General features: G+C 50.0%; 1 protein-coding gene across 1 annotated transcript; it reads left to right on the plus strand.

Annotated features, from left to right (window-relative positions):
- The first annotated feature begins 463 nt into the window (after positions 1–463).
- LOC118930037 (cripto, EGF-CFC family member) lies at positions 464–4851 on the plus strand. The gene is made up of 6 exons (XM_036920783.2): positions 464–797; positions 1594–1646; positions 1721–1855; positions 2298–2412; positions 2499–2608; positions 3817–4851. Exons 1-6 carry the CDS (start codon positions 763–765, stop codon positions 3930–3932), a joined length of 564 nt encoding a protein of 187 aa, XP_036776678.2. The 5' UTR covers positions 464–762; the 3' UTR covers positions 3933–4851.
- Positions 4852–11220: the final 6369 nt, after the last annotated feature.

Below are 11220 nucleotides of genomic sequence, written 5' to 3' on the forward strand. Positions count from 1 at the left end.
CCACCGACCGCGACTCACTCACACCCTTTCTGGCCCTCTGAGAGTGCCCAGGGCAAAGCAGGCGGCGCCCAACACCTTCCTTGGAAAAACAAAGATGAAAGCAAATTTCAATAAGAAAAAGTTGGCGGTAAATTATCAAACGTCTTGAGAGACCCACATGTGCTGTTTCGGGTTTCCTTAATAAAGCAATTACTTGCCACCGTTCCTCCCACCTGGAATCATCAACTGCGCAGAGTAATTGACGTGCCTTTTTTTTGTTTTCCTTTCCAAAAGAGTAAGTCTGGTATTTTTACCCCGCAACTACTGATAGAGACATTAGTGCTAATTTACCAATTTTATAAGACTCCGCCTCCTCCATTCGGCCTTTGTTTCAGCCACTCTACCCCCACCCCCACCCCCCCCACCCCCACCCCCGCTCACCTGCACCCCCAGGACGTTTAGGCATTGTAATGCATGTGGGTCTCCGCCTCCCGCCCACCCGAGAGCCCTTCCCCCCCAGCCAGGGACGTGTTGTTGAGGAAGGAGAATCCCGGGGAAAGCGGAGTCCCTGGCTAAGGTCAAGGTGTTCGTTAGGACGGAGTCTGCATCCTGGCTCCTGGTTCTCTCAAGACCTGCTGGGGAATGCATACTTCTCATCGGGGGTATTTTTCTTTTTAAAATCCCATTTTTTCTTCAGGAAATGTGTTCTCCTTTGGGTGTTTTGGCATTGACTGTGAATTGATGCCATGCTAACATTTTCTCCCTAAATTGTTGGGCGCCGTTATGGACTGCAGGAAGATGGAGCGCTTCTCTTCCAGGTAGGAACCAATCTTGAATGTGAACTTCCGATTACTAAGAGGTTGCCAGCTTAGGAGAGAGTGTTCTGCATCTCACTGTTGCTTGATTTCATCTTGCTCAGACCTTAAAAGGCTGCCAGCAGTGCTGCTGTTTTTCCTGAACCTGGAACTTCACACTTAGTTACACCCAGCTTTGCCATTGGTTTTTAACGTTTCGATCCAGTTAATGGGCTCTGCCTCTGAAATGACAGGTGTTTTCCTATTCCTGTGTGAGAAAAGATAAGTATTAAACCGAATTATATGGTTTAAATATAAGAAGTTTAAAGGTATAAACAGATCGGTACCTGTAAAACCAGTAAGAATAATGGGAATTTTTTTAACCTGAAAATCTCTTAAATTACTTATTTAAATGAAATTGTTGGTAAAATGTGATTCATCATCTAAATAGAGTATCTTGCAATCATTTTTAAATTCTTCTATGGAAACAGCCGGAGAGAAATTATATGTTAGTTGAAATAGAAAATAGAAGATTTATACCTACTTAAAATTAATGTGCATATGAGGCCAAAGCCTACGAAGTAATTGAAAAGAGTTGGATATTAGGTAGTTTTTTTCCTCATTGCTTTTCTTTCTGTTGTTGCATACATGAATTAGCCATTTACAAAGGAAGAAGAAAAAAAGGAAGGTGGAGGTCTCCAATCTCTCCCTAGTGCTCTGTAGTGGTCTTGTCCTTGTGAGGAAAAGACCGAGATGCTCATTCAAAGGGTTTTATTTGCTTTGTCTTGCTAACTAACCACTGTCTGATTTCCTTTTCTAGTGTGATTTTGATCGTGGCCATTTCCAAGGCTTTTGAACTTCAAGTGACCACTGGTGAGAGACTTTTTATTCTTTTGATCTGTAGCAATTTCATTGGCCTGAAATACCGAGTTGATTTTGCCCTCCAGGGCTGGGCCACCGTGAACTTGCACGTCCGGCTCTGGGAGACCTGGCCCTCAGAGGTGGCAGCCTTCCGACCCTGGAGGAAACCGCGGCTCACCATCGACCTTCCCAGTTTGTGCCGTCCACGGGAGTCCAGGACAGTAAGCCTTACCTGCCTTAGAGCAGACGCATGCGTCACTCCCCAGTTCCTCCTGTGTGTCCCAAGTATGTTAGTGACTCTTTCACCTGAAAGAGTGGCCACCTAATTCTGGCAGCTGAGCTGGGTCGGGCTGGGTTGCATTGTGGAGTGGAGATGCATCTGGTACTCACCTCCCTGGAGCCCAGTGTCCCTCGCCTGATGACACTTCATGCCAGGGCTTTGGGAACTATCACTGGCCTGCGTGTGAAAAAGATTACTCTGCTCAGAGGCCCAAGTAGCAACAGGAGCACTGAACAACAGAGTCTTACTCTGGGCAGGTTATGTTTATAGACATTTACACACACTCTGGGAAGATGAGGTCTGTAGCGCTGTATTGATCTTTGCTTACAGGAGCTCAGCTTCTCAATCCGCCCACCCTCTCAGCCGCCTCTCTTACATTTCAGGCAGGCAGCTAAACAAGACCTGCTGTCTGAATGGGGGGACTTGCATGCTGGGCTCCTTTTGTGCCTGCCCCCCCACCTTCTATGGGCGGAACTGTGAGCATGACGTGGGCAAAGAGTAAGTCATTCGGGGTGGAGGGAGGAGAGGGCAAGAGATGTGGGGACTAAGAGCACATGTGCATCACCTGATCTGCTCACTGCCAGGAACTGCGGGTCTGTGCCCCACGACACCTGGCTGCCCAGGAAGTGTTCCATGTGTAAGTGCTGGCGCGGCTGGCTTCGCTGCCTTCCTCAGACATTTCTGCCGGGCTGTGGTAAGCGGACACTCCCCTCCTGCCCTTGCAAGCTAATGGTTGGCACTTAGTTAAAAGGGTCTCTCCTCTTACCTCATGACTTGCTAGGTCCCAGCAGCCCAAGTTCTGCTTATGAAAGCACCAAGAACCCCACACGGGATGGTCACCATGGCACCCTTGATGTTTACTCCCTCAGAAGGGTCAGCGGTCATGCCGCTTTCAGATGGAGAGTTATTTCAGGTCTGTTAGGCATTTTGTAGTATGTGAACGTCTACCTAGGAAAAGAAACAAGAGAAGGCTTAGCCTCTTAAACACAGAGAGATGCTTCCTAGAGTTCCCTTCCTTGGACAGGGAGTCTCAGGCAGGCTCCGGGAGCAGCTCGGTTAGCACCCACCCCACAGCAGGTCAGCGGCACCCACCTCCAACTGGTGGCCTTACATTTCGCCAGAGGCCCAACCCCACTCTCGTCCCTTAGGAGCTCCTTTATAGGTTTAAAAAAGCCCTGAGCAGACCCCTCCTCCCCTGCCCCTCCTTCCCCAGACAGATCATCACCCAGTGACTGAGCTCAGAACCCTTTTATCTTACTGATGTCTATTGATTTGAGGAAAGCAGTGACAAGAAGGGGCAGAGAACAGAAGGAGAGACTTCTCTTCCCACCCCGAGCTGAGCCAGATTTATAGGTCCACCCAAGTGCAGAGGCTTCTCATTAGTTCTGCCCCTGTGGATGTTAGAAATTGAAAATGTTCAAGTCCACAAAATACATGAAAGCAAGTGCTCCACTTGAGTACAAGATGGAACTGCCACCCAACCCACACCAGGATCGCATCTTTCCCATTTGCATCCTGGGTAGCAGGCCCAGCATAGGCATTTGGTGTAGATGGGTGGGGACATTGTTTTCTTGCTGAAAGCCTAAAATGTGCTGTGTCCTTATCATCAGAGCCGAACCACGTTCTGCTGCACCCCTGCAATCAAAGGTGTCACTGGCTGGGGTAGATGACCAGGTGTGAGCACATATCTAGGGAAGACCAAGTTAGCAGTATGCCCATGGCAACTTTGGAAGTGTATTTTTAGGGGAGTCTGAATTCTATGTAATTGATAGTGTTGGTCCCATAAGTACAAATGTTGGTTCACAGACTAATTGTGGCTGGTGCAGATATGCCACATGTGTAGGCAGCAGAATCAGCTGCCAGAGGGATTTCCTTTAATGACTGAGTGTCCCTGCCTTCCAGGTGGCCATGTGATGGACGAGCACCTCGCAGCTTCCAGGACTCCAGAATTAACACTGTCCCCATGCACCCCTCTGATGCTAGCTGGCTTGTGCCTTGTTGTACAAAGTTTCCATTAATGGATGTTTGCATGCAACATTGTCAGGCAGACATCCCGACCTGTGAAGGCTGTCGCTCAAATGTCCTAATCCTTTGTTAGTTGCCTTGAAACAGTGAATAGATTTCCATAGTAGTGAATAGGTCCCTAACATTTCCTTGAAGTACCAGCTGCTTTCTCTGTCCTGCCATATCCAAAGAAAACTACTAAAAAGTAGTTCACCATATCTACATTGTGTCCAAGTGTTACATTTCTTGATACGTGCAGCTCTCCAAGGGCTTATTGATATTTTCCTTGAAACCACTGAATACTGTGCAGCTCTCCAAGGGCTTATTGATATTTTTCCTTGAAACCACTGAATACTGTCTTAAGATTATTAAAGATTACTCCTATGTGGACTGAGGATAAAGCTTTGAGTAGAGCTGAGAAAAACCAATTAAGACAGTATCTTGAAAAAAGGAAGGGACACATCTGTAGGGGGAGCAAAAGCGAGGGGACAGGGCAGATGCTAGTGGTGTGGGCTGCAGGAGTGATGAAGTAGGTGTGCACCAGGGAGACAGGCAGAAAAGGGGGAGGAAGCAAATGGGAGAGATGGGAAAAATAAAGTGGGTTACTTGATTGACAATTAAATGGCCACAGAGAAACAAGTTCAGCTACGGTGAAGAGCGAATTTATATTCCTTGACTGTAAGACGAGGATACCCCCTTTCTCCAAGGCATTCTAAAGAGAATGACGTCTCTGGAAAAAAATTCTGAATTTCTCCAATAAATGTGTAATAAATTGTTTTCTCCCTACTATGCAATTATTTTAACTGTTGTAAAAGAGAAAACATTCACAATATATCTAGTTGTAAACCGGTGATAAAACTATATATCGTAAGGACCAGTTTTAAAATGTGTTGTATATATGAGTAAGCCCCGTAAAAATAGGAAATACATTGACAAAAATGTGAACTGTGGTCATTTCTAGATGGTGCCAACGTCTGGAGCAATGTGGTGGTGGGTGTTTTCCTCTGTGTGCCTGTGTTTCCATGGTGAGGGTGGCACCATCTGTGTTCCTGTGGAGTGCAAGGACATCAGGCTTGAAGCTGAGAAAACTAGAAGAGTCCTGAGCTTTGGGCCCCATGCCCAGTGCCGTGCGTGTGGTTCTGGGGTGTGAGCTCTGCTCTGAGGGACAAGAGTTGCTTCTATTATTTAGGTACTGCTTGATCCACAATTCATGGTTTTCCAAATGTGAAGGCCCTCCAGATCCCACCACAGTGTGCAGTGGATCCAGTAACTCCTGTTGCTACCTGGGTTTTCTTATGTTTTTTAGAATAGCTCTCCTGGGTGTGAGGGGGTATTGTATTGTGGTTTTCATTTGCATTTCACGATGGTTGGTGATGAGCATCTATCAACTCATTTTCTAAAATGCTTATTACTTATCCCCAGTAACAGAATCTGTGAAGTACTGGATACTTTACACAAGTCTTAAAAATTTTAAATAATAAGTAACAATAACATTCAACTGTATGGCATCTAAAGTTATGAACAGGAGAGGTATACCTTGGGAAACAGTGTCTCAAGTATAGCCTCAGAATATTTACAGGCTTCTCAGAGCAAGTGCCTGTGGAGGAGCCACTGAAGTCTGCACTCCCGGAAGAACATTTCACCCGTATGGGTTGATTTGCCAAACACTCCATCACACTGATTTGTTTTCATGTCTGTCGCCCCCGCTGATCTGCAAGCATCCTGAGCACCCTGCTGCCAACCACTGGGGACCCCAAGCTGCTCCAGAGATGCCATGGATGGAGGAAGGAAGGACAAAAGAGGGGGGTGGAGGCAAGGCAGAAGGGGGAGGAAGGCAGGCAGGGAGCCTTCCTTCTCCTTCCTCACTAACAGCTGTAGTTACAAGACAATCAGCACTTCCTGAGACCCTTTCCTACACCCCCACACGGAGGGAAGGTGATCAAGGAGGAGCACACCAAGTGCCCTTTGGCCAGAGGTGTCAGCACCGCTGGCTCCTTCAGAGGAGAGGGCCCCTCCCAGGGCTGGCTGCCCTGAGTCCCAGAGCTTGCAGACTTGGCCGGCTTCGCCCGCTAGGACAGCCTGACCTGGAAAAAGTAACAGAGACATGCAAGCCGAAAAGGGATTGTCGTTGTTCTCCTGGGTGATAAAGTACGTCTAGGCTATAAAGTTCTTTCTTAGCTGCATGTATGATGTAAATGAACCCTGTGTGGATTAGCCTCGTTCCATAGGGATTCCTCCATGGCAGATACCAACACTAGAATCGAACGTGAGAAACTACCTAATCCCAAATCATTCTCATTTCTTTTTTATTAGAAAAATAAAGGCAAAGGCAACAGACTAGATACGTCAGTATGTAATCGGTGCCTAGCAGAAAAATTGACCTTGATGATTACAGGATTTTACCTTCAGAAAAGTCAAAAGCGACTTTTTGGATTACCAGACTAGACCATCAAAACAAAACTCATGTGCTCTGAAAGAAAAAAAGATCTCATTTGGTATTGTGACAAGTAAGCCATTCTTTCTGTAGCACTGGGGAGATACTTGGATGAAAGATTCTCCCCACCCCCACCAAAGGGTGTCCTGGTTGTACAAAACCATCAGTTATGAATAGAAATGGTGAGAGCGCCATCGGACAAACGGTGGCCTCAGACTCTGTGCATAGGACCCTCCCTCGAGCTTCAGGCTCGCTCCACTCAAAGCTGCTGTCAGCGACCACCACCGACCTGGACCTGGCTCCAGCTCAGCCCGGGCACAGCCTGCTGAGGTGCCCCAAGTCCAGGACCCCCTCTGTCTCTGGGCTGGGGAAGAAGGAGGGAAGTCCACAAAGGGAAATTATGACCGAGTGCTTTGCGACCCCATGATCCCCTAAAAGCCACAAGTGAGAAGTGTCAGATGGTAACAACTGGCAGTGTACCTTCCTCCCAGACCCTCCTGCCTGATCTCTGACTCTCCTCCAACCTGGGAAACACCTGGGAGCTCATCCTTTTCTGAATGGGCGTGACTCGAGCAGCACTTGGAAGCTAGTTCTGATTCAGCGGTGCCTCATCTTGCTTCTTAGGAGTGGGAGTAAGAGCTGCCTGGTGCATGCTGGCCTCCAGGGCCACTCTCCACACCTAGCACGCAAAGCTGGGAATATTTGACCCCCACCCACCTGCCCAGGTAGCCATACTCTTAGTCCCCAGCCTTCTTCCAACCCGAAACTGCCGAGAAGGTAGAGCTCATTGATGTTCTTTGAAATGTATGTGGCTCTTCCCCTGGCTTCTGTCAATCATGGGGGCAGTGTTCTCCCTGGTAAGTGAGTTGCCCTAACGGACTACCTAAAAATGGCCAAACGGAGGCTCAGAGCCACAAATAGATCAACATATACACACGTGCATACACACACACACCCATTCATACGCGCTGGAGATCACATATAAGATCAAGCAATTTCTATTGAAGGGCCAGTTTCCCCTTTGGACCTGGAGGAAGCAAAGCGAGCCCTTTCCTGGCACACAAGAAGAAAGCCCCCTTCCTAGGTGGGGCCTCCACCGGGACAGAGGAGGGCCTTCACAGAGGCAGGAGAACAGGAAACTGCAGACATGCCTTCTCAGGCTGCAGAGAGCTGGCCGGTCCAAATCTTGGTCTTTTGCCCAGCACAACGGGTTTGGACTCCAAGAACCTCATATCTAATCTCAGTCCTGCCTGTTATCAGCAACACGCCTAACAGCCTGTGCCTCCGTTTGCTGCCGCCAGAACGTGGGCAGCGCGGGCTGTTCATCACCGTCCCCCAGCTGATGCCAGGCAATCACTGGTGCTCAGTAAACGTTTTGGAAGAAGTGGGTGGAAGGCCCCACTGCTGCGCTTCCCAGTAGTCCCCTGCTCTCTTCCCGCAAGCCTCTGCCAGCCGTTTTCCCATCTGGGCTGCCTACCTTTCCGCAGTGTGTTGAACACTCCTCACCAGATCACTGGGCAGTCCTGAGCCCGTGCCTGGTTCTAAAGCAATGGCTTTAGAAACAGGCAGGTTAGGTTCTCTTTTTGGTGGGATTATTAAGAGAATTGTATTCTTTTCATTTATTCTTTTGCAGTTGTTTTGTCAAAACATCTCTGAGTTCAACACACACACCGTGGCGGTCAGTAGCTTGAGTCCAGCACCTCAGGGCAGCTCCTCAGTTCCCAGGGCTCTTCAGCTCCGTCCTGAGTGGGGCGTCTGGGGTAGCCAGCAGGGCCAGTCCACTGCAGGCTGTGGCCAATCCGTGGGCTTTTCCGTGCCCAGCCTCCACCTCACAACTACTGGTACTAAAGACCAAGAGAGCCTTAGCCTGAATATCTCAGGCATATCCCGCTCCAGGCTGCTCTTGCCTGGAGACTACACTTGCACCTGCCCAAGCCGGCAGCCCAGCAGGTGGAGGAGTCTGTTCTTCCGCAAGGCGAGGCTGAAGACCGGTCTGGCCCCAGGGCTGGTGTCGCGGGCGCCACCTTGGAGCTGGGGCAGGATGAGCAGCTGGCTCGCTGGTTCTCTGCCCACTGGCTCCAGCTGGCCTCTGCCAACCTGCTGGGAAGGCAGCCTCACATCCAGGAGTCTGAAAGCCCAGCTGTTACTCCTCTGAACTCAGTGCCCTGACTGTGGGTTCACCCACTTTGACATGTGGGGGGTTCCCCTCAATCAAGGTTCCTCCTCACTATTTGGGGCTCCACTGAGATGTCACCTTCTCAGAGAACCCCGAGTGCCCTAAGGTCGCCCCCCACCCAGGCGCCTTCCTCACCAGGTTTTGTCTTCGCCACGATACAGAACAGCACACTTGTGCCCCGTCTGTGTTCCTCCGCCGAGAATGAAGCTGCAGGCGAGCCGAGGTCTCCCGCGCCTTGTTCACCGCTGTGTCTAGAAAAATGCCCAGCACGGAGTGGATGATCAGCACATCATTGTTAAAAAGAGTAAGTGAAGTCAGTCTGCCTTATATTATTCTGTTTACAGGTTCCGTTTGTAGGGCTCTTCCTCCATCAGGCGTTCAGCTGTTTATTCGGCTGCATTATACAACGTGCTGGAGCTGCTGACGTCCCCAGGGCCCTCAGCCAGCTGAAGGGGGAGGGCGGTGGCCTGAGGTCCATGCGGAGTTGCCGTGTTACATCCCCACGGTGGCTGTCATCAGGACCGCAGGGCAGTGACTGGGCGTCCGCCAGGCCAGCGGACCCAGGAGGGGCTGGATCAGGCACCGGCTGAGGAGTGAGGGAGTCCGCCGGGGCCTGAGCTGCGCCAGGAGGGACAGCGGGGCTGGCCTCGCCTCTGCAGCTCAGTTCTGCCCCCTGCCTCTGAGCTGAGAGACTCGTGGAGAGGCTTTCACCCGCGAAGGGAAGAGGAGAAGATGCTAGGAATGAGAAGAAATGGGCAGAAAATGCCTCATGTTTCCCTAGGTCCTCAGTAAATTAGCTCTCTTTATCTTTAGCTTCACAACACAGATGAACAGTTTTTAATACGCAAATGTCATAAATAAAATACAGAATCAGGCATTGCTGAGGAGGCTTCTGATCACCCAGGGGCCCCTCAGTGGTGACTGGATTTGAGTTTTGAGTCTGCACTGTCTTGTATGGGGACCCCTAACATGACAGTCCCCCAGGTCATTGTGGGGTTCAGTGTGGAGAGGCTGCAATGAGTGCCTGCGACCGTGGGCTGGTGCTGATTCTGCAGATCTCACTGTCTCTGTCTGTACCATGAGGATCGTATCAGTGCCGGGGTTTGAAGGATCATCGTGAGGAAGCCCTGAGAACATGCTGGGGTCCTGCCTAGCTGAGACCTGCACGGAGTAGGCACAGCCTCACCAGACGTGACCACAGTTTGGACGGCCAGACTGTTGCCATGGGGGCAGGTCTGGTCATGCAGAAGAGCTCCACGGTGCAGGAGGGCTGTGTGAGTTCAAGCAGGTATCCTGGCTCCTGGCCACATGTAACGTGAAGGACACAATGCCCATTCAGAGCCAGGACTCAGGACAGTGCATGACCTTGTTAGGCATGAAAATAGATGTGAGCGGGGTGGACAGAGAATAAGGTCAGTAAAGCCCTACTAGAAAGGACTCAGAGTTAACCAGTTAAAACTAGAAAACCAGAAAAGACTCAGAGTTAATGAGTTAATTAGTTAAAGCTCAAAAGGTCAGGAGCAACTTGGCCTTGAATGTTTGAATATTCCCCAGATAAAGAGAAGTATCTGAGCACAGCCCATGTCTTCACTGCATCAATTAGGTCACGCCATTGTAGGAATTACTCTAGCTTGCCTGAAAGACAGGGAGATTCCACCTTAAAGCTAAAACTGCATTTTAAAATCCAAGTTAAGAAGTAAGATTCTTAACATACTCTTTAGCAAACAGAAAACTCAGCCCACCTGGAGGGGTGGGGCAGGCGGTCCTGACTGATATGCTCCCAAGCCAGAAAGCTGCTACCCTGGGAGGGGACCAAAGCAGTAAACTTTTTGTGTCAAGTTAATTTTGCAGTATTACCCAGAGGACTAGAAGAAACTTAACCTCTCATCAAACATAAACATCTTGAGCCCACTTAACGAGGCTGAGCCCCCAGCCCCGTGTCACATTCCTGAAAAATCCTTAAAGGGGGGCACCCCCAACGTTTCAGGGTGCTCCTCCCTCTGAGGTTGCCTCATTTTCTCTCTTTAAGTAATTTTAAATAAAACTTTTACTCTGCTTCACTACTGTGTCTCCGCCCTTCAATTCTTTGTTGCGGTGGGAGCAAGAGCCAAGGAAAATGCCCAACGCTGCCCCAGCACCGTGCCGCCGTGCTCTGCAGTGCCCGGGGTCGTGTCTCCACTGGCAGGAAACGTGCCAGTAGGAGGAGCCCTGGCCCAGAGTCAGAAGGGGTCACATGCCCTCCACCCCGCGCTGGCCAGCGGCCCGTCACATGCCATTACTTCTCAGTTTCTTACCGATGAACTGGGGTTGGTCGAGGCTCTGGCTCTGCTGCCGGAAGGATGGCCGCGAGCCTTTCTCCACCTCCCGCAGGTCCTGCACCTGACTGGGCTTTCTCCCTGCTTCCCAGGCTTTTCTCTTACTGCTTCCTCCCTGATTTCTTAGGCTGCGTCCATGTTCTACTTGGCGTGCTTCTCCCAAACTCAGATTATCACCCTCTTGGCCCCATTTCCTGTCACTGGAATTGTCCGCCTGAATTTCGCTTTTTCCCCCCTTCCGAGTGAGATCACGATCCTCTTCTCATGGTCAAAACGCAGGCTGGCAGCTCTCCAGCTGCGCTCGCTCCAAACCACTGGCCCTCGGACACATTTACAGCCCCCTTCGAGGCTTCTCGGTTCCCATGCCACCTGCTTAT

The sequence above is a fragment of the Manis pentadactyla genome, unplaced genomic scaffold, assembly GCF_030020395.1.
Source record: "Manis pentadactyla isolate mManPen7 unplaced genomic scaffold, mManPen7.hap1 scaffold_427, whole genome shotgun sequence".
NCBI lineage: Eukaryota > Metazoa > Chordata > Mammalia > Pholidota > Manidae > Manis > Manis pentadactyla.